The following is a 24,276-nucleotide window of genomic DNA, read 5'->3' on the forward strand; positions in this document are numbered from 1 at the left end:
TTTATAGTTTTACTGTGTCAAATCGAGGTGACTGAGAGTCAAAGGGTTAACCCCTCACCTACAATATCGTGTCAGACTCGACGAAGATTCCAAACTGAATTCGAAAGATCTAAGTGTTACATCTTTTAAATGAAATATTACTTTTCTGTTATTAATCATTAGCACTAGGTTTACGTTTATTGTACACTTCATTCTATTATTCCTAAAAGAATTGATGCTCGTTTATTTAGATTGTGGAAACTGGAGATTTGATAGTAGGTAATTCGGGTAGTCAGTGTGATCGCATCAATCAAAATCGGCGTAAACATTTACCTTTGAAAACACATACATAGACTAAGCGTGAAAATTGTCTAATAAATTATTCACGATAGAGCATCATCGATCATTAAGAGATCGTAGAACAAGAAGTTAAAAATTGATCTCATCACCAGCAATTACACGCAGTTACAATCACAATGTAACCTCCACGCACGATAGCCCCAAGTTTCTTACCACACCAACAAACCGAACGAAGTTTCTCATAAATATCTGAAATTCCAGCAAAAGTCGAACCCTCGACTAAACACAGACACGTTCATGCGGGGCAACATCCTGTCCGCGGAGCTCAACGGAGGAACGGACGCGTGCGAGAGCCGTTCATAGGTAGAATCACGGTGTAATTTATGAACTCGAAGGAGCTCCCGAGTTTCCCAGCAATTCCAGTGTCAGAGGAGCAGAACGAATTTCACGGGTGTGCGGTCGGCTCGGACGGTTTCCTTTCGACGCTGACACGGCAGACGCGTTGTTGTAAGTATGTAAACCCGTCCGGCCGTCGATTCGTTTCTCCCGCGCTCGCGGATTTGCAATTCCCCCGAGATCGCGCGGCCGTAATAAATAAATAAATAAATAAGCAATGACGGCACGCACCACATACCTCACGCGAACGGCGAATTCGAGCGGGAGAGCAGACCTAGGAGCCGCTTTTGCTCATCAAGCGGCCACGCGCGCGCGCGCGCGGAAGAAGATCAAACAGACCGGGAGTTTTTCATTCTGATTACTCCGCGGCGGGCAATTACCAGATAACATCGGGCCACGGGTACTTTCGTACGTAACGTTCGAACGAGACCGCGGATTCCGAGGGAAAGATGTCGTCTGCGGCGCAATACCTCCGCCATATTTGAATTCCTCTTGCTCGGCCGTCGCTGCGATGAATACTGCCGGTCGGAGCGTGTGCTTTTTATTCGGCAAGAATTCAGCCGTTTCAGGGTAATTGAAATTAAATCGTTTGCGCCGAGCTAACGATGATATTCGACGAACTGTCGTTTCCTGTAATTTCTTTATGCGCTTAGACGCGAGTACAAGATGGCTGTTTTGTGTCGTTTGACCTGTTGCCATAGTTTCGCAACCAGGCTCGGCGAAGTGGGCTATCGCTAATTTGTAAACGCGAAGAAACGCTTCGGTCGTAGTGGACATTAACGGATTGCGTACCGGTGACGAGATTTCTTGTTTTTATGTACAGACACTTAGCTATGCAACTTTGATAATTACCATAGCATTGGAGAAAATAGAAAGTTTAATTCGAATTGATTGTCTATTTAAAATATATTACATAACGATATATCTGAGTTTTTCTGTGTATAGCGATATAAGTTGACCTCAGTGAAAATTGTCGTCACAATTCAGTTTTGTGAAAATTAGCCGGTACGCAATTTGTTAACTTTAGTGAAATATTGAAAATAAGATAGTCTTTTGTTTCGAGCAATATGCAATAAGGGTAATTGAAGTTCGTGAAATTAAATCTTGCTAATCTGCAATATTAAAGGCAGCACTCGAAAGGTAATTCACAATCGTTTGATTTGATATAGATTTAGGAAATTTAATATTCAATATTATATTGCATATAGTGAAATTATTCGCGAAATATTAAAATAAAATCGTTATATCCATTGATTCGTGTATTATTTTCAGTCAACAGAGTCAACGACTACATCGATACTTCATTAGAAAATGATGAATATACATAGCGAAAAATACTCGAGTGCGAAGGGTGGAACTTGATTATTTTATTATATCAAATCAAGTGGTCACTGAGATACATTCCGAGTGCAAAAGGTTAACCCTTTTCATGTTAGATACATTCGTCATGTTCCAATGAAATTTTAATGGAAAGATCAAAACAAAACAAAGGATTACATGTTTATGTGAAATAAAGAATTCATCGCTGAAAGAATATATCATGTTCAGCTTCACGATGACGTGTATACTCATCAAACACAGTTAACCCTTTGACAAAGATTCTCTGAAATATACAGGACACTGGACATATGAAACTAAATTATACATCGATTGCTTAGATAATTAGAAAAGGAAAACTACGCACTGACCTCCTGTTTTAGTAATTAAATCATTCGTTTGCGACGCGTTGCAAATATGAACACCTGATAAAACATCGACATTCGTCGCAAAGCGTTGACTCGTTAAAGTCAAGCAACAAAGTGCAAAGTCGGCCTTCGGAGAGGCAAGTGTAATCTTGTAGGTAGACGAATTATCGAAGGCCACGCCCACCAGGACGATTCTTTAACAAAGCTGGCATCGAGAAGCAGAAAGAAGTCCGGCCACGGTCCTGGAAGATGACGAAGGGTATCGTCGGCCGCGAGGGGCGGCGCGGGGGCCAGGTTCTTTGTCTCGAGGGTTCGGATTCTGGAGATAGAGGCTAATTCCCAGCTTCCACCCCTCGAGGAATGCCGAGCGTCCCTCTCGTCCACCTTTCCGTGTCCACCCGACCTCTTCCCTTCGCTTTGCTGGCTACTTTGATGTTCCTAATTTGATTGAAGGAATCCGCCGGTACGGATCCTAACTTCGTCTTTATTGATTGCTGTTTTGTTCGCCGCCGACCGGACAGAATCCGATAGATCCGATGTAACTGCGCGGGATCGTTGTCTCTCGGTGGCTTTTGTCGCGGGATCGCTGCCTTTCGAAATCACGGCGACCAGCGCGCGCCATTGTCGCAGCGGCCGGCGAGGCGGGGAAGACCCGCGCGAAAGTTGAAGGTTCGACCATTTACGAAGATTCTTCGAAACATACAAAACCTAAAGAAGCTAAATTATATATAGATTGATTAATTAATAGAAGGAAAGCAAACTACGTACTAAAATTACTCAACGACTCAGTTCACATTAATTGAAAATACTATCGGTAATACCATCTTCTCAAGAATAACGAATTATCGTTTACCAATAAATTTAACAACACTCCGTGTTCCCTTAGAATCTCCACGTCACCATCCAGGTTAGGATAATCTGAGAGATAGAGATAAGTTTCTTACTTTGAGGGTCACGTCGACGTTGGTTCATTCAATTACAGCTTAATATGGCGCTCTATTTATTTATTCAAGAATATTTAGGAGTCGTTGCGATGTTACCTTTAAATGGTACAATTGCGATTACAAAAACTGCAACTAATTTTTATGGTATTCCTAACGAAAATGAGAGATGCTATAAGATTTCTTCGATCTTTTATTTCCCTTCTTAGTACAAAATTTGGATGTGTGGAAAATTTAATAGTTTTAGGGTAGTTTCTTTGAGATTCATTGAAATATTTAATATTCTAACTGGTGCAATATTGGAGCCTACAGAGTTCAAAGGGTTAAAATTTCTATTCCTAGTTGGAATGGTATTGAATTTATGGTTCTACAGTCTATTCTTTGCAGGTTGATTGGGATAATATCAAGTTAACTTCCAAACTGCAGTATTTGAAATTTGGTTACGATAATGCAAACGTAACGGTTCTGAATATTCATCTTTGCAATTTGAATAGAACAATATTTAGATTCAAGTTCCCAATCTTCAAACTTTACAACTCGATTAGAACAGTATCGAATCTAATATTCACAAATTTTCAACCTTCCAATCTTCCCAGAGAAACATCAAATTTATAGAATAATTTCCCAGTTTCCTCAGTTTCCTCAGTCTCAGTCCCCTCTCGAAGGTAGCTCCATATATTCAAATCTACCAGAGTCCTATCCAACGATTAGAACGATCCCCCGCAATTTCGCCCCTGAAGGGGATCAATTTTCTAGAGGATTATCACCGGCGGAATCATCGGGACACTCGAAAGTGCAAGATCCTGGCCGTGAAAGGGATCGAATCCACGGAATTTCCGGCGGTCTAGACCCGCGGAGGGTGAAGGGAACGAGCGGCCAATTAACAAATCGCGTTTCCGATCGAATTTAATTAGCCGGCCCGGCATCGGGAGTCACCGGGACGAAAAGAAAGTATCGGTGGCCCGCAGGATCTCCTAATTTCCTTTCCTTTTTTCGCCGTTCCGCTCGCTCGTTTCTCGCGGAGCGGGGCGAGGGCAAAAAAAAGAAGAAGGAAAGAGAGGGAGAGAGAGGGAAACTTTATCAGGAAACTCGATAAAGGGGGTCCGCGAATTTTCTGCGAAACCGGAGAGATTCTGACTGGGCTGCGGTCGTATCTTATCGCGAGGCAGACGTCCACGCCAGAATCCCGGCTCCGGGTTTCATATAGGTACGTACCTGTATTATATCTGCGTCGTTCACATATCTGGATAGACCGCATCATATTCCGCCCTCTATTCCCCTGTCCCGATACCTACAGGCTGATCCAAAAGTCGTGTCCGAGGAATTTACGACCGCGACCGATGCGGAGGAATTTATCTTAACTGCTTCATCGTGTGATCGATCGTGAGACCTCTTCTATGTTGTTATAAGTTAGTGTGCCATCTTGGGATACCTCCTAAAAATGAAAACAGTTGTGTTAAATAATAAATTGCGTGGAATCGTTTGCTTTCGGGTTGAACATTGAAATAGGGGTTGAAATAGGAAATACGAAAATTGTGTGAAATTGGGTTTTATTTAATTTCTTTATAGTTTGTGATTTTAAGGGATTAAATGTATTATATTTGGTGATCTTGCGAATATTTACATTTATTAATTTTTGTTATTTATCTAGGTGGTTTCTAAAATTTTGTTTCGTGGAATGATAAGTGATCGAAATGGCTATTGGAGATTTTTTTTTGAATAAAAATAGTTTCGAAAATTGTGTGAAGTCCTTGGGTTTTATTTAATTTCTTTATACTTTGTGATTTTAAGGGATTAAATGTTCTATTCGGTGATCTTGTGAATATTTACGTTGATTTATTAATTTTTGTTATTTATCTAGGTAGTTTCTAAAATTTTGTTTCGTGGAATGATAAGTGATCGAAATGGCTGTTGGGGTTTGTTTGAATAAAAATAGTTTCTATGTTTGGTTCGAACGGTGACGTCGCTTTTGGATCAGCGTGTACATCCCACGCGTACCTAGTATACGTGTATCAATATTATATCTCGCGAAATATCGAATGGACGTCGCATTTCTCTATTATTTCGCGACGGATACGTCGCAACCAACGACGTTTCCCGAGCTCCACTGTTTTGTATAGACGCTCCTCGCATCTGCTCTTTATTTGCTCTTCGGCCTCTCGATGGATCGATTCTCGGAGATTTCGCCGGGCTCCGGTAACCCCGCTCGTTCATCCCCCACGATGGTTTAAAGAATTCCCTAAATCGCGCCGTTTGAGAGCTCCCCGAGCATTCACCTCGTCTCTCCATTAATTCCTCCGTATACAATATTCAACGCTACCTAAACTCAAACTCTGCCTCTTTGAACATCGAATTCTTTCTTTCGACTAAAAATATTCATACTATATCGCTACAGATTTCTTTCAATTTACAAAACTTTCCTCTTCCAACAGACAAACTGACAAATGAAGACTATTCATATAAAGGGTAGTAAATAACAAATCTTCAACATTATATATCAGAATATCTTTCAATATCAGTACTATGCATGACTATTATTACCATCTTCTATTATTCACAATCATTTATAAAATCCAAATTTCAAAACTTTCCTCTTCCAACAGACAAACTGACAAATGAAGACAATTCATATAAAGGGTTGTAAATAACAAATCTTCAACATTATATATCAGAATATCTTTCAATATCAGTACTACGCATGACTATTATTACCATCTTCTATTATTCACAATCATTTACAAAATCCAAATTTTACTTAACCCTTTGCACTCGAGAAGACTCTCAGTCATCACGTGATTCGATACAACAAAACTATGAAGTTGAATATTTAGTATTTCAAATTAAAGTTCGCATTGCTACAGGGAATATTTAAATGAAATAGCTTCGTCGCTTAATCTATCTATGAATTATCGTTAAATTAGTTTCAAATATAACCTACATCTCGTCAGAAATGTTGAATACTTCCATTGAGAAACTTTCGAGTGCAAAGGGTCAATTCATACAGAATCCGAACAATATCTCAATTTTCTCACTTACAGCGTTTCCCACGAGTTTCTGAATATTCATAACACGTAGAATCCATTTTTCCATGGAACGACACCCTTATTCCACCCGCGGAACGAAAAATGTTTATTAACCCATTCACCGGGGGTAAATATCGACCGGATCGAAATCGGATTACAGAAGCGGGAGCGAAAATCCTGGCGAGGCCGCGGCGAAACAGCGATTAGGTGGGCCACGGGGGGATGCCGGGGGGTCGCCGGAGTGACAGGACGAAGGAAGGGTGAGTTTCTCGCTGGATGGACGGCTTTTCTTGCGGCGAGTACTCGCCGCGACACAAATAGCGTATGATTGAGTGAGCGCCGCGAGGGATTTCCAGACGTGGAAACGGAATATCGCGGCGAGGGAGAAGAATGGCGGAGAGAAACGCCGACGTTTAGTCGCCGGCAAGGGTGGGGACGCCCCGTAGCGCCTCGCGGGACCGCAACAACCCCCGAAATCGACGGAGTTCGTCCTCCCCCGGCCGGCGTTCCTCCAGATTTGCGTTGTTCGCGACGACGACATTCTTGGATCTCGTCGGAAAACTTCTCCGGACAGAGCTGATACAAATTTCCTTTTCGGGGGTGCTCTTCGGAACTCGAAAAAGCATTACGCAGTCCTTCAGGAAGCTACGCTGATAAATTCGTGATTTTCCTTGATCACGGAAGGAAACGTTTCCTAAGGCACTCAAACTTTCGTAGATTTGTAAGTTGAACTTTATACGAGTCTATTAAACCGATACCAGAGGAATGGAAATTACTTCCAATTTACTTCTTACACGCTCCGAGTGTACTAATAATTGAATTAATTACACAGATCTACATGCGTAGAAAGATCTTTATCATACTGATTCACGGGAATTAGTACGAAATCAGAGATAAATTCTCCATTCGGGATCCCGGATAATCGTAAACGCTGTAAATGAGTTAGATCCGCGGTCTGCTTATGAACTTAAATGAAATGTAATTCATGCGATGTTCTTCCTTTAACAAACGTACGAATCAGAATAGAAAATCAAGAGGAAATCAGAAGGAAATCTAAGAGTCTAAAGGGAATCTAAAGGAACTTCGAGGCGTTGAGGGTTGAAAGGATCAACCCCTGGAAACGGTTCGTCACGAGGCCCGCTCGTTCCAAGGGAAGAAACATAATTTTAAGTAAATGTTACCCCGGGGAATTCATGCGTTCGGTACATTGTCTCGGGCAATTCGGTTTTTGTCCCGGTCCGGGGTAAACGAAATCATCGGTAGTCGATGGGAACGGGGGGAGTTGCGGGTGGGGTCGATCAGCTAGACGTAACCTCTGATCTCGGGGTCTTTCCGTCTTCGTCGCACGGCTCGACAGGAAAACTGGCGTTGGGGGGTGGGAGGTGGCGGTCTGAGTGGTCCCGGTTTATCCGACTGGCGTTTCCGGCGACGTATCGCGGTCCTATCGTATCGATATGACGGCCCTGAGGGTCGCCCCGAAGTAAAATCATTAGTAATGCGATTGTGCCGCCCCTACGGCCACCATTTCCACCGTCCCCCGGACAAACGTTCCGCCGAGTGTATATATCTGCGGGTCTTTGCAAAATTCCCGGGGTTCGATCGATGTTGATAAATCGAACACTCGATTCCTTTGATCCCGGCTCTTAAGGGTTGGCCACGTTGCTAGGGTAAATCGAGTTTAATTGATGTTTCGGGGGGAACGTTTGTACGCGGCAATGAGATTTCGGTGTCGTTCGTATGGAATGATTATTTGGAACGTTGGGATGTTAGAATGTTAGGATGCTAAGGTGGGTGTAACTAAAATGTTGAGGTATTGGGTTGCTGTGGTGTTGGAATTTTGGATATTTGGGTATTGGGGTGTTTGGGTATTGCTATATTGGGATTTCGAGATGTTAGAGTATTATAATATTGAAATTTTGAGATGTTTCACTATTGCAATATTAGAATTTAGGGATGTTTTACTATTACAATATTGAAATTTTGGGATATTTAGATACTGGAATATTCCACTATTGCAATATTAGAATTTCGAGATGTTTTACTATTACAATATTGAAATTTTGGGATATTTCACTATTGCAATATTAGGATTTCGAGATGTTTTACTATTACAATATTGAAATTTTGGGATATTTCACTATTGCAATATTAGGATTTCGAGATGATAGACTATTACAATATTTAAATTTTGGGATATTTGAATATTGCAATATTAGGATTTCGAGATATTAGACTATTACAATATTGAAATTTTGGGATATTTCACTATTGCAATATAAGAATTTCGAGACGTTTTACCATTACAATATTGAAATTTTAGAATATTTAGCTATTGAGATATTTCACTATTGTAATATTAGAATTTCGAGATGTTTTATTACTACAATATTGAAATTTTAGAATATTTAGATATTGAGATATTTCAATACTACAATATTAAAATCTCAAGATGTTAGAATCATAGCATATTCCAATATCAAAACATCACAATATCACAGCATTACATCACGCTAAAATATTCTAAACAGATTTCCAAAAATGAATCAGAAACTCCAAACTCCATTTCCCAACATCCAACCAACGATTTCTCTCGAAGCGCATGTAAATCTCTCTGGGAAACCATCACGAAACATTGTGCAACTTCTGTAAACACGATCAAGAAATCCTCCCGGCCGCCCTGTCTTTACGAATCCCCCGAGTTCCGTGACGGTGTGCACACGGAGAGAGCCACCTGTGTACATCGGCAACGTGCCCATTACCAGCATTCGAACGGTATTAATCTGGCCGGGCTAATTGCATGTCGATTACAGTGATCGTAACGAGCGCCGATAAATACACCACCGGCCGAAGTGAAAAGTTCCCGTTCCGCGGCGAACTTCCCGTGAACGCCCGGCTCCCCGGGAGTTTTACGAGCCGAAAAACTGTTGCTACAAGGCGTTCCATAGACTTCCGCCAGGCCCGTCGCGGTTTTATGGCAACGAGCCGGCCAATCTCGGGGCGTTATCGAACGGTAATTACACACGATTCGCCTCTCGCGAAACGCGGTTCGTTTCAGCAATTTGCAAAGTGATAATTAGTACAGCGCATCGAACACCTCTTTGTAATCTTTCATCGATGCTGCTGCGATCCCCGAGACCGAAATAGAAGGTTGCAACGGAAAACACACAACTCTTTAGAGGTGTTTCGTTAATCTCGTTGCAACACCAGCTTTACCCCCCCGACACAAAGCAGAATAGTAGGCGTGACTCGGTTCTGCGATATTGCTCGAGTAACAATGAATAACGTAGACTTTTCTGTTCACTTCTATACAAACCTCATCGAGCCTCCGGGACGCTTAACAATTAAAAATTTGAGTTATACTGATTACCTGCGTATAGTTGCGAATTTCGATTTGTAGTTCTGAATTCGAGTTGCCGATATTAACCCTTCGATATGATACAGGATTATAAAGATTAATATCTAATATTAAACACTGGAAAATAGTTTCGTTTTTTCATTCGTGTGAACGATCGTTAAGCTTCGGAAAGCATCGTCATTAGGAAATACGGAATATTTCTAACGAGAAACTTTCGAGTGCAAACGGTTCAAATAATTCGAGTTTCTCTATTTCGAATTGTAGAGGATCTCACCGTGAACGGTGGAATAGAGAAATGTTATTTTGAAATAGAGTAGATAGGTTCGAAACAACTTTTCGATTTTTCGCCCGTCGTGAGCCGATGGAACAATGGCTGCCGGCGGCGTCGGGGAGCAGGGGGGTTCATGAATTATACAATCCGACATGGGTTTCCTCGTTTCGATCTAGCACACCATTAATTATAAGTTAAGTTTACACTATTCAATTACTTTATAAATAGTCTAATTAATCCGGACGCTTACGCATCAAAATTAATTACACTAAAATGTAAATACCGGTCTCATTAAACATTCAACGATCATAAAATCCCACTATAAAAGGTAAACCGATACGTGCTTCCCGTAACACAACGGCAGCGCGTGTTCGCTCGAAAATCGTATGAAACCAAATGAAGACGTGTTCCCGCGGCGGCGGACGTGCGCAACGCTTGCACACAGCAGAGAAGGAACGGCGGAATGCGTGCGTGAACGCGCGCACACGGAGGATTGTCCGCGTATTCGGTTTATTAAGACATTGTGCATCACTCGCTGTGCCTACGCTGAATATTCCGATCGGCGTTGCCGCCGCGAATTATGGCGCACGTTCAGCAATTACTGTTCGCGGATTAACATTTCGCCGGCTGACGATCGTTTAACTGCTCTCTTTACAATCGATCGTTAACAGCTGGAAATCTGGAGTGAATCTAACTGCCAGACTTCCGGCTCGTGGTGCGTTGAGAAACTCGTTCCCTCCGAGGAAACCTAAAAATGACTCGATGATCTCGCATTTGATTTTCTGCGGTTACGTTGGACGCCATGTGGTCACCGGTGACCGAATTACCGTGATTCCACTTAACCCTTTGACGACAATTTTGGCAATTTTCTAGGAAACGTGATTCTTTTCAAATGTCCGTTCCTGTATTAGAATTTTTCTTTTGTCAAACAATCTTGTAATCTCCTTCAATGAATTTTCTAGGAAACGTGATTCTTTTCAAATCTCTTCGTTTCTGTATTAGAATTTTTCTTTTGTCAACAATTCTTTGTTTCCCTTTCTAATTTTTCTGTTGCTAAAATTTCCTTCTCTCTCTATCAGAGTATTTATTTACCGAAACTTCATTTCTCTACCGAGGCTGGTCTATTCCCAAAACTTCGTGTTTCCATCGACGTTTGCCTTTACCATAGCTTTTATTTCTCTATCAGAATTTTTCCCCAAGCTTCTTTATTCCCCCGTAAAACCTTTTTGTTTGTCGGCCGGAATTTCTATTGTTTAAAGCGATAAGGTCTTCGCGATCGGTCCCAGCCTCCTCGATCGCTGAATTTCTTTTTGTCCCCGAACGATCTGCTTTCTCCCGGCAGCCGGGAATGATCTTTGCGCGTCCACGGGAACTGACTGACGGGTGGAAATGGACGATTAAGAAGCTGACAATCCCGCGAGGAATTGTCTGGCAGCGTTTCCGCAGCGTTCTCGCGGGACGAGGCCGAAACCCGGCAAAACCTGCCTCGGATCGTTGTTTCGCGGAATAATCGCGGCTTCCATCGTTAAATTCAATTTTCTGGATTGAATGGGGAACTCGAAGCGCGGAATGGTGATTCTGTAGTCCTTTGTTCAGTGGCGAAAAGGAATTGTGCTCATTAACTGATTTAATTTCGCGGTTGCACTGGTTAGAACAACTCAACCTTGGTATTTAATTGGAAAAACTGTGAATGGTTCAATAGTTTGAATATTAATATTAACATTAACTGAATATGAAATTGTTAATATTGAATATCTAATACTAACTAAAAGTAATTTATTAGAAAATTTCGAAAAAATATTGCTTGTTAAAATAATCAAGGACATTTAAGGGCACATGAAAGACGAAAAGGAATTATGCTCATTAACTGATTTAATTTCGCGGTTGCACTGGTTAGAGCAACTCAACCTGTATTTGATTAGAAAAATTGTGAACAGTTCAATAGTTTGAATATTAATATTAACGTTAACTGAATATGAAACTGTTAATATTAACCCTTAGTTAATTAACCCTTAATTTTTATAGTATTCCTAGCGAAAATGAATGCTATAACATTTCTTCGATTTATTTTCCTTCTTAGTACAAAATTTGGACGTGTGGAAAATCTAATAATTTTAGGGTAGTTTTAAGATTCATTAAAATATTTAATATTATAACTGCAGCAATACTGGAGCCTACAGAGTTCAAAGGGTTAAATGTCTAATACTAACTAACAGTAATTTATTAGAAAATTTCGAAAAAGTACCGGCTGTTAAAATAGTCAACAAGAACATTTAAGGGCACATAAAAGGCGACGTTACAAAAATGTGCAAGGGTACGTGTACCATACCTCCATGAAATTACAAGGATCGCCTTGTACCGAGTATTATAGTAGCACTTCGCGAGCCCTCCATTCGCTTCCATAACAGCCAACCGTTTTCTTAACACTGATAATATTAAACTCTCTCCAATATCGACGGTAATTTCGCTCCACGGTTTTCGTAAACACGTTTTCATGGCTGTTCCCCCTATAAAACAAATTCGACGATCTTATTCGACATTAACAATTTACATCTTGTAAATCCACTAAAATATCAACACAGACTAACTCCAGTTTTCCAAACATATTCAACACATACAATAATCTACATCATCGAATTGCATATTAATCGTATTAGATGCTCGGTAGTTCTAGTGTTAATTGCTACTTTATTACTTTATTCTATTACTACTTTATTTTTTACTCTATATTATATAAAACATCAAGAGCTATTAACACTAGAACTACCGTACCAGTCAAAATGACTGGTTCCGATTTTTTTGTTCATCAATTATTGATATCTTCGAAGCATTGAATATTCGAAATGATTTTGAAAACAAATACCTTAATTTGAGTACTATAACGAATGTCCGAAGAAACTGAAAATTTATTGTTACAATTTTTATGGGAATTGCATATTAATCGTATCAAATGCTCGGTAGTTCCACTGTTAAGGGTTAACCCACCCTAACCCGGGGTACCAACAGGTAAAACAGAGGAACACGAACAGCGGCGTCCCCAATAATTAAAATAAACGGCTGATGCGTTCTGGAGAGCCTGATCGTGAGAAATGTCTCTCAATTCCGAGTCCCGACTTACGTCTTCCGTTTTCCGCGCGGGAAAACGCTGGAAAGCCGGCAGACACGGCTCGCGATATCCGAAAAGAGATACGAGGTCCGAGCGGAGCGTGGGACACGGCCGAGAACGAGGAGAGACGAAGAAGAGGAAGAAGAAAAGAAAAGAGAAGGGCGGAGGAGGAGGGGGAGGAGATATTATTTATGGGACGGTCGGATGGTGGTGCCGGCGTGCCATGCATAGACAGCACCTCGTTCTAGCCGGCAAACGAATGGCCCGTTTTCCGTCCGCAAATGTACGGAAATGCCGGTCGAGAGCTATTTCTTAATATTCGCCGATATCGCTAGATCCCTCGCCCCCTTCGGCGAAGAAGAGGCGGTGGAGGTGGAGGAGGAGGAGGAGGGCTGAACGTGCCTTTTGTACGTTTCCATAGAAACCCGATGTCGCCGCGGTTTCGCTCCGATTCCGTTTCCTCGATCACGGCACTGTTCCTTTCTTAGTTCTGATCGGCGCTTATCATTTAAGGGAGGGAAATGGAGGCTTGATACTATTGCGAAGGGATTGTTTATGATACTATGAGATACTTGGATTGTGTAGTTTTTAAGTTTCTGATGTAACGTAACGAAGACTTAACCTGTAGCCACGATTGTAACTTTACACAATTCCAAACCCCATCAAATAGAACTTCGCATTATCCAACGAGCAACGTTACAACCATCGAACGCGAATAATCCAGAATTGCAAGCATTAAACAACGTTAACCAAATAATAACACAAACAAGAACAAACCACAAGACCCAGAATCAACCAGAGAAAAATTCCAATTTTTTAAACAAGATCCTCCAATCCATAATCCAGAAACAAAAGAAACATCATCTTCACACGATCGCAAGACTGTCTATCATTCCACAACCTACACAATCCCAAATCTCATCTAAAAATTCACATTATCCAACGAGCAACGTTACAACCATCAAACGCGAATAATTCAGAGTTGCAAGCATTACAACGACGTTAACCAAATAAAAACAAACAAGAACAAACCAAAAGCCCCAGAATCAACCAAAGAGAAAATTCAAATTTTTCAAGCAAAATCATCCAATCCATAATCCAGGAACAAAAGAAACATCTTCACGATCGCAAGACTATCATCCCACAACATACACAATTCAAAACCCCATCAAATAGAACTTTACATTATCCGAGCAACGTTACAACCATCGAACGCGAATAATCCAGAATCGCAAGAAGCACCCCGCCCACCGGCAGCCTAAACACGAAGAGGCGGACGACGCGATAACGCCGCGTCGCGTCGTTGAAATGTAGCAGAGGGCAGCTTTCGATGGGGACGGATGCAGCTTTTCACGAGAGCTTTTACGAGTCGCATATGTGACCGGCGTCTCTTTTATCCCTCGCTTTATATTCCTGGCACCGTGTCCCGACCCCCCCTCGCGCGCTTCCCAGCGAAGAACGGCCCCACCCCCGAGCACCGTCCACCCTTCTTCCTCCCGCGAGAGCTCCGCCGACCGAGAAATCTTTCTTCATATTCGCTGGGGAGTGATAGTCCGACATAACGTAACAAATTTCCTCGAGCTCCTCGCACGCACCCTCTGCGGCGTAGCCACGCCGCATTTAAATCGTCCCGCGGCCGTCTTTCTTTTCTCGTTTCCCGCGGATCGACCCTCGACGCCCGACACCTCCGCCACGAGAAACATGGCGGTCGACCGCCACGACCGTCCAGGGACCGATTCCTTCCCACGCACAATTTACAGTTTCACATTTTATTCCCATCTCGCGTTCGACAACTCGGGGATGATGCTCTCGGATAAAGTCGTTTCCACCCCGGTTGCCAATCATCTTTGCGGCCGCTCGTGGGACGTTCGATCTTTTGGAGATCGGTCGTTCGTCGTAGTGGACGGATGATTTTTATGTTGAGACACGGTTCTCGAGATGGGATTGTAGACGAGTTGTTTGTTCGGATGAATTTGGGGAATGATGGGGTTGAATCTCAGGGTATGAGAGACGCGTTGAATCTGAGGAATGGGGTTGAAGTTTAGGTATGGTAGATCGTTGGTTAGTTTCATGGTGGAACGGGGTTAGTTGGTTTGATAGGGTATTAACCCTTTGCTTGCAACGTATGAAGCTAAATTATGCATCGAATTAACCCTTAGCACTGCAGATGGTTTTGTAATTTATCAGCAACTGCTAATTTTTATAGTATTAGCGAAAACGAGCAATGCTGTAACATTTCTTAGATCTTTTATTATCCTTGTTAGTACAAAATTTGGATGTGTGGAAAATTGAATAATGTTAGAATAGTTTCTTTAAGGTTCATTAAAATATCTAGTATTATTCCTGGTGCAATATTGGAGCCTACGGAGTTCAAAGGGTTAAACAGTAGTAAAAAAGGGAACTATACACTGATCACTATTCAAGTAATTAAATCACTCGTTTGCAACTCGGTATTCCAAATATGAAAATTTCTAGGTATTGTCATTCGTTATTATCTCCTAGGAGCAACTTATGTTTATCTGAATTTGTAGATTATAAGAGTCCTCAATCTTAAAACTGAAATCAGTCACTTCGACTAATTTGCAAAATGTTTCATTCGAAAGCTGGCAACGTAATAACATAGGAACCATGAAGTAATTACCTCATTATCCTGATTTTTTGTGGATCAGTAAAATCAGTACAAAGATCGAAAAACGAGCAGAGGTTCGTTCTCTTAAAGAAACCGAAAGTTTGATTCGTAAAATGATTACAATGCTCCCGATTCACTCGGCGACCGAGATTCGTTTCCGTCGGAATGGTTATTTTTCATTCGACTTTTTTTTCCCAGGTGGAGAGATTCCGTGGGGTGAACGGATGTCGCAAGGGCCGAACACGTGGGCCAGGTTTAGGCGTTAGAAGCGAGCCCGTTGAACGGGCTGCGCGCAAGAAACCGGGCGAGCCATGGTCACTTCGATTAATACTTTATCGATTCGACGCGGCGCGAGTCGGCCGCGGCAAAAACTCCCTTTGCGGAGATGCAAACTACCAGGCGGATGAGCGATCAACGAAGAAATTGGTGGTTTTTGCCGGGCGAGCCAATCTTTCTGTAGCGTCATGCTGAGTAATTTGAAAGTAGGTGTTAAATGTATTTGTCACGCTTCTAACAACGCTTAAGATCTCCCGCCCTTACGGCCAATTCCACCGTATCGTGCCCAGTGTGCCTTGGAAAAATTCCGTGCGGTAGGAAAACAGGGAAACGTTCGGCAAACACGTTTTTCTTTGCAACTTATATACTTCGGCGAGATAATAGTAATTATAGTTATTATAATTCCAAATAATTATTATATAAGATAATTATAATTATTATATAAGATAACTCTAATTATTATTATTCTAAATAATTGTTATATAAGATAATTATAATTATTATAATCCCAAATAATTATTATATAAGATAATTATAATTACTATAACCCCAAATAATTATTATATAAGATAATTATAATTACTATAATCCCAAATAATTATTATATAAGATAATTATAATTACTATAATCCCAAATAATTATAATATAAGATAATTCTAATTATTATAATCCCAAATAATTATTATATCAGATAATAATAATTAGAACATTCCATATTCTACAATTTTTCTATTCTCCAATATAGATATCTCCTGCAATCAATACAATTTTTTCCCTTATTAACACTAAAACTACCGAGTTCAATTGACTTCTTAAAATTTCGCTATAGAAACTCCAAGAGTGCATCTGTTCAGGCTTCAATTGATTCACAATTCAATTTACGTAGTACTAAATAAATATCTTTAATAATTTCTCAGAGAAACATTTGTTACCTTTCTAGTAATTGCAAAAAGAAGATATCAGGCACAGTAGTCTTAGTGTTAAGTAGATGAATTCTTACCGAATGAACGAAGCTCGAAATTCAGTAATAGCTTCACATTAAAATTCAATTTAACAGTTGATTACAAAGAAGGACTTCTGGAACCGTTCGTTAGAGTGAAAGTCAAGTACATCGAGTTTGATACTGACAAGTGGCGTATTGGAAAATTGATGGAAGTTCAAGGGTCATCGAATTTTTTCGCTAGACCGTTTTCGGATGCACGTAACGAGGAGACAGTGAGAGCCACTGGTGGTTCCGGTTTATTAATTTCGTAAAAACTGTGGGACGCACGTTCACCGCCTTTTTCATGATTTAATTAGTTACCATCGACCGGGGGCTGGCCACCTGGTTCGAGGGGGGACCACCATGGGACTCTCGAACCCCGGACGTAACCTCGGAGTCTAACGACGTGGAACACTCTTGTTCTTCGGGCAAAGTGCCGGTCGCGGTTCCGTAACGCGTTAAATTTATCGACGAGGAAGTTTCTTCTTCGTCTCATTATTCACGTAAATCGATCTCTCTATCTCGGCCTTCGTGCCGAACGAATTGCCCCAGATAAACTCGCCGCGCTGATCCTCTTGAATCCCGACAACACTTTATTCTTAAACCTTAATGGCGAACGTGTTGGGACTGAAAATTTGAACGTTTAACAGATTGAATTCTCGTCGAGAAGCAAACTACAACGAATGAAGTTTCTATTTGTGAATGTTAAGTTAGGAAACACAAAATTGTTGAAAATTTCAATCTTATGGTAGTTATATATTTTTTTTCTATTAATTGTGCTAAGCTTTGTTCTTGTTTAGCTGGATAACAATGATTACAAATTAAAATTTCAACGTTTAATAGATTGAATTCTCGTCGAGAAGCAAACTACAACGAATGAAGTTTCCATTTATGAATGTTAAACTGGGAAACACAAAATTGTTGAAAATTTCAATCTTATATTTATATATTCCTTTTCTATTGTGTTAAGGTTTGTTCTTATTCAGCTGGATAATAATGATTACAAACTAAAATTTTGAGTACTTATTAGACAGCTGAAGTTTAACTCTATGTTATCGTTACTGAACAAGATTAATGAAATATTCATAAAATATTAATAAATGTAGAAAATAATTCTAGAAGTACGAATTATCAAAGAGGTATATTTCCGACGAAATACGAAGATGAGAGTATTAAAATCTATAATGAAATATATACTTCTAATTGCGAAATGACACGCAGATTTCATTCTACAGGCAGAGATGAACCCACCACGCGATCATGACGCGGAATCATTGCCGATCGTCGTCGCCGGCACGGCGAGCATGTTTCACTCTCGGCCCGGCGAGTTGTTTCACACTTTCTCAGTTGTCAGGTGGGCGGGACGGATCGGTAATTAGTGTGAAGAAATTGTGGCTTCGAGGGTGACGAAGCAAGCACGAGAGTTCCCGCGGCAACGTGAACAAGTCTGGCTGGGACGGTCCCAGAGTTCTTGCCTCCGCCTTGACTTTGTTGTTTTAATCGAATGGAATTAGTTAATATCCTCGTGCCCCTTTCTTCTCTCCACCCTACCTCTTTTTCCGCTACCCTCTGTTTCGTCTCTCGAACTGTTCAATTTCGTTCGTGCCATGTGGATACACGAGGGTAGTGTAGTCAAATGTTTGCCTCGAAGCTCGGGGGATTAAACTGTATGGCTGAGACTTCGAAGTTGTGAGGCTCAAGTTTAAAGGCTGAGTCTTTAAAGATTCAATATTCAAACTTAAATGCTGAGTCTTCGAAGCATCAAAGTTCAACCTTAAATGCTCAGTCTTCGAAGCTTCAAAGTTCAGCCTTAAAGACTGAGCCTTCGAAACCTCAAAGTTCAAACACAAATGCTTAGTTTTTGAAGCTTCAAAGTTCAGTACTAAATGCTGAGTCTTCGAAGCTTCAAATTTCAGCCTTAAAAGCTGAGCCTTCGAAACCTCGAAGTTCAAACACAAATGCTTAGTTTTTGAAGCTTCAAAGTTCAGTACTAAATGCTGAGTCTTCGAAGCTTCAAATTTCAGCCTTAAAAGCTGAGCTTTCGAAACCTCAAAGTTCAAACACAAATGCTTAGTTTTTGAAGCTTCAAAGTTCAGTACTAAATGCTGAGTCTCTGAAGTTTCAAAGTTCAGCCTTAAAGACTGAGCCTTCGAAGCCTCAAAGTTCAAACTTAAAAGCTTAGAGTTCTATAAAACTCAAGCTTCTGAATTTTCAAAGTTCAACCGAATAGCTAAGTCTCCAAAGCCTCCGTCCTCAACTTTGAACCTCCGAACGATTTCAGCTATACGAGTGTTCAAGCCCAAGTCATAATGCTCGAAAAACCAAACCGGTTGCTATATTCACACGGTACAGTGTTCCACTACACGTGCATATAGGCTGCACGTTTTAAAGTTCGGTCAGGCGCAGAAGACATTTTTACAACAGCGCACGAGCTACACGTTTTCACGTGCTCCGATCGGACGGAGATCAATCGATCGATGTAACTTTCATTAAACGCGTTGCCCATGCCGCATTGTGCTTTATTATACCGGCGTGCGCGCTCGCGCGGCCATTCAATTGACCGTGACGAAATACTTTCCCTTAATTGAATAATCAACGGTTAATCAAACGGTTCGGCCCATTAAGATAGCGATCGGCCGGCCCACTTAGCGCGGCGAGCCGGCCGAATAGCGAGTAATTATTCACCCAGTCATCTGAATAATTGCGACCGGGGAAATTGGCCGGTCAACGGCGTATCGCTTATTAATGGCGACAAGTTTTCGATGCAACTGCCATCGGTCGCCGAAGGCACCGCTCCCTTATCCGTTCATCCTTTTACGAGCGGACCGTTTAATTTCGTTGTAACCGCGGAGCGTTCGAATATCTTTGATCTCTCGATACGAATTTTAGTTAAAATTTAATGCGGAAGGTGCTCGATCTGGGAAGATTTATGATCGAATACGAATAGATGAAATATGTGAAATTTATTTTAGAACGTTCGTAACGGGAGAATGTTACATAAAATTGAAACTGCATATGAAGACTAAGCTCTCAATCCCGTTATATCAGAATATTCCTATTTTCAAAAATCAAATCGACAATATTTCTCATTATAAATATTCATTACTTTCTAACGAAATCTCTAATACCAATCACAACTAATATAAAAAAGAATCTTACATAAATCAAGGCAACCAGCTCATACCAATTCCCCACAAAATTTACAAAATCTCAAATCTCACAATTCCACGTATTAGACCGACAACTAAAACTATTCTAACGCAAAGCGTCAAACACACCAATACAAAATCAACATCCACTATCCTTCCTCATTACTCTCACATATCATTACCCCTTAGCATCATCGATCCCAGAGGAATATAAGCAGCACGCCACGTCTTGTCCGCAGATCGAAGACGCTTCTAAATCTAAATCTCACAATTCCACGTATTAGATCGACAACTAACTATTCTAAAGCGTCAAACACACTAATAGAAAATCAACATCCACTATCCTTCATTATTCTCTCACATATCATTACCCCTTACCATCATCGATCCCAGTGGAATATAAGCAGCATGCCACGTTTTGTCCGCAGATCGAAGACTGCAGGCCGATCGATCGATTAGAGGGAAAGATTAGATCGAAGAATGGCCAGCAAAGAAGACTTCGAAGAAGAAGAAGCAGGAGGAGGTGGACAGGAACGCGGAAAATAGGTGGGACGAGCGTAGAAACAAATCGTAATGATAGTCGGAGGCGGGAGGGGGTAAGAAGCGGGATGAATATTGATCGCGAGATACCAGTTCTGGTCCGGGTATTCGCGTTACAGCGCTTTTTCCGTCGGCAGGGATACGGGGAAAATGTTTCCCATGCCGTCGCCGGGGACAGGTCGCCTCGATCGGCCGGTCGCCTCGATCAGCCCGGCTCCAGATCGATCCAACATAGGATGGGGCAGCGACGCCCGATGCCCATTCACGGAAAAAAGCGTGCCAGAAGGGAAACCGTCGCGTACCGCGAACACGTTTTCACGATTTCTCGCGGGCCTCATATTCGCGGGGCAACATTTCATTAAAGGGCCGAGGCGGTGGGAACCTGCGCGGGACGAGTGGAACTTGCTGCGTGTCCAGTCCGCTTCCTCGCAGCGTGTTGTCGATGAATTTTAATATTCAGGTTGGTGGGAAGCTCCGAGCTGTGGTTTTCCAAAGAACCTCGAAGACAGGTTTCGTTTCAAGTGAGGGGTTCGTTTGGTTCTTATGAGCTCGTTTGATTAGAGTGCTTAGCTCTGTGTAATGAGACTGATGGTTTTAGGTGTTTCGAGGTTGAAACTGAAGAATGGGAATTCAGCGTGTTGATGAATTTTAATATTCGGATTGGTGGGAAGCTTCGAGTCGTTTTCCAAAGAACCTCGAAGACAGGTTTCGTTTCAAGTGAGGGTTTTGTTTGGTTCTTATGTACTTGTTTGATTAAAGTGCTTCGTTTGGTATAATGAGACTGATGGTTTTAGGTGTTTCGAGGTTGAAATTGAAGAACGGGAATTCCAGAGACATAGTTCGACAGGAGTCTAGCTTCAAGTTCCTCCAAGAGTAAGTATATCAAGTTGCAGTGAAGATTCAAACTCTAATATTGGAATTCTAATAATTTATTCTTCCAGGTCTACAAGCTGCGAACGAGGAATCGCGAAGAACAACAGCATCCAGGAAGAAAGGTATAAAAGTTCTACATATACAACACGACTCACATTACGTATTCCAATCTAAAGAACAAAGTACTCCGAACCAATCTTGAATTTCAATTGAAAGCCCACCCAGCAAAAAACACGTTGCTCGAGGTATAAGTGAAACAAAGCACGATAAATCACGAGGAAGAATCCCGAACGTTTCCAAGGTGTTGCCAAGTCGGAGTTTCATCCGGGCATAGGAATCTATCGAACGGTATTAATCGAATGCGAGGATAATTAAGACGGAGTGTCCCTATAAACATTTCATTGCGTCGATCGAGAACGATCGGGAACGCTGGATCGCGGGCTAGCGCTCGACGATCATGCGCGGCGCGTTCGTCCGCGTGGGCGGTCGGTGATCTACGATCGTGACCAATCGATTACCCGGCGAGATTAAAATACGCGGTAATTCAATTTTTACCGGTCCGCGGTCGGGCTCGCTCCCTTTTTCCACGGTCCGCCGGGCATTTTACTAAATTACTCCGGGGGCTACTGTGTAAAATATCGCTGGCGCCCGATGATATCGTCGTATCGTCTCGCGACGGGACTCGTTTAATTTCCCCCCGCCGATAAATTTTCGTCGGGGCACACACCTGTCCGCAGTTTATTAAAAAGTAATTGGCCGATGTGTATCGTTGGTTCGCGCGCGTTTGGCAAACACAACGTGCCCGCGACTGTTATCGCGGAGAAACGAGGCAGGGCGGGGCCGAACGGCGACCGTTCAATTAAACCCTGAATAGACGAAATTGATAAGCCATCCGACGCGCGGAATATTTCCGTCGGTGCGAAACGGTACACGATCGTCCGTTTACACGACGCGAGCTTAATGTCCGTTTCAATGAATAAGCGTAAACGGAAAATCATTTACCCTCGAACAAAAGGGAATCTATAACCGGACACCGGAGTGGATATAAATCATTCCGCGGAGTGTAATCGAATTAATTCCCATTCGAGATCAACTGAAAGATCTACAGTACCGAGGAATCCGTGACTGGCACGCCGGAATGAATCACAGATACCTCCTTGACATAATTGATCTCGTTTCACAGCTACAGATCGATCTGTTCCCGAGAAATCTATGACTCGCGACTAGATGCTGAAATAAATCACGGATAGAGATCGGTCTGTAATATAATCTATCTTGCTTCGGTTTGAATTAGGGCTGCCACTCTGCCCGGGTACCTGAGTATCCGAGTATCCGACAAGGCAGGTAGTAGTAGCTCTAATTATAGGTTGTAACATCTTGTAAGGTACTCGGGTAAGTTTTCTCTACGGGTACCTAATTTCTAATTCGGGTACCTGGTAGGAAATTCAGGTACTTAAGGTGTACTTCAGGTACTTGATGAACAATTGAATATTTGTCAGGAGATCCGAGTACTTCAGAGATGAATCGAGTACCTGATTTATAACTCAGGCACCCGACGGAAAATTCAGGTACTCGACGTACAATTCAGGTACTCGACGAACAATTCGGATATTCGTCGGGAAATTCAGGCACTTTACAGATAAATCGGGTACCTAATTTCTAGCTTGGGTACCAGACAGAAAATTCAGATACTCGATGTGTAATTCAGGTACTTGATGAACAATTGGATATTTGTCAGGAAATTCGAATACTTTACAGATAAACCGAGTACCTAATTTCTAGTTTGGGTACCCGACGAAAAATTCAGGTGCTCGATGAGTAATTCAAGTACTTGATGAACAATTCGAATATTCGTCAAGAAATTCAGGCACTTTACAGATAAATCGAGTACCTAATTTCTAGTTCAGGTACCCGACAGAAAATTCAGATACTCCATATGCAATTCAGGTACTTGATGAACAATTCGGATACTTGTCAGGAAATTCGGGTACTTTACAGATAAATCGAGTACCCGACGAATAACTCGGGTACTTGACAAGCAACTCGGGTATCCAAGTAACTTCGTAAGTCACAGCCCCAGTTCGAACGAAGAAGATCCGACGAGAGATCCACGATGGTGGGTGGAATCGTCGTCCAGGTATCCAGAAGTATAATTCGACCCTCCTCTTCCCACGTTCGAAGCTGGAAAGTTCTGGTTAACGTGAAAACTTTGTTTCCGGAGTGCCGCTCGGGAAGAGCCGCTCGTAAAATCGTCGAGGAACGTCGGCCGCCGTTAAATTACAGAGGACCGAACAATGTCTGAATCACTTCTGTCATCGCGCCCCTCCCTCCTCCTCCGCCAACCCCCATAGCCCATTCTGCCGCCATCTTCTTGCGACGGTCCCGCGAGTACCATTCCGCGCGATGATCACGGAAATGGTCATTGATCGGTACAAGTTACGACGCCGTGAAACGGTTTACAAGTGCGTCGAACGGTCGGGTGACGGATCGTCGTGGAACGGCAGGCGGACCTCCTCGGTCCTGGTTAGGAAGAACTCCATTATGGCCGCCGCGGTGACGCTCTTAAACGGGGGAATCTGGATCTCGTGGATCCGGCAGCTTCGAAATGCGTTTCGACGATTTCGGCGTCGTCTTTTCGGACGGATTAACCCCTTCGACTATGATATATTTATTATTATATATTTCTCAACTCTGGTCCGTACGGCTGCTTTGTAATTAACCCGTTGCACTAGAGGTCACTCTCAGTCTTCTGATTTGGTGCAGTAAAACT

At 42.0% G+C, this 24,276-nt stretch overlaps 1 protein-coding gene and 1 pseudogene across 10 annotated transcripts in view; one reads left to right on the forward strand and one right to left on the reverse strand.

Moving 5' to 3' along the window:
* LOC116427257 (uncharacterized) overlaps positions 1 to 24,276 on the forward strand; it is a 93,857-nt gene that overhangs the window by 63,038 nt on the left and 6,543 nt on the right. For 3 of the 9 annotated variants that reach the window (XM_076371016.1, XM_076371023.1, XM_076371024.1), the window contains 5 exons: positions 20,522 to 20,689; positions 20,771 to 21,161; positions 21,232 to 21,350; positions 21,428 to 21,506; positions 21,575 to 21,628. In XM_076371016.1, coding sequence (XP_076227131.1) covers positions 21,076 to 21,161; positions 21,232 to 21,350; positions 21,428 to 21,506; positions 21,575 to 21,628 — 338 coding nt within the window. In that variant the 5' untranslated portion in view covers positions 20,522 to 20,689; positions 20,771 to 21,075. Of the gene's footprint in view, positions 1 to 540; positions 787 to 15,883; positions 16,168 to 20,521; positions 20,690 to 20,770; positions 21,162 to 21,231; positions 21,351 to 21,427; positions 21,507 to 21,574; positions 21,629 to 24,276 lie in introns of all 9 variants that reach the window. The other 6 variants (XM_076371018.1, XM_076371021.1, XM_076371020.1 and 3 more) reach the window with 4 other exon arrangements.
* The window catches only part of LOC116427250 (mitochondrial pyruvate carrier 1 pseudogene), an 80,669-nt pseudogene that overhangs the window by 43,781 nt on the left and 12,612 nt on the right, over positions 1 to 24,276 (reverse strand). Inside the window, exon 3 of the transcript XR_012999387.1 lies at positions 4,517 to 4,736. The product of XR_012999387.1 is annotated as a mitochondrial pyruvate carrier 1 pseudogene (transcript). The remainder of the gene's footprint in view (positions 1 to 4,516; positions 4,737 to 24,276) is intronic.

This window comes from Nomia melanderi, chromosome 9 (assembly GCF_051020985.1).
Source record: "Nomia melanderi isolate GNS246 chromosome 9, iyNomMela1, whole genome shotgun sequence".
Taxonomy (NCBI): Eukaryota; Metazoa; Arthropoda; class Insecta; order Hymenoptera; family Halictidae; genus Nomia; species Nomia melanderi.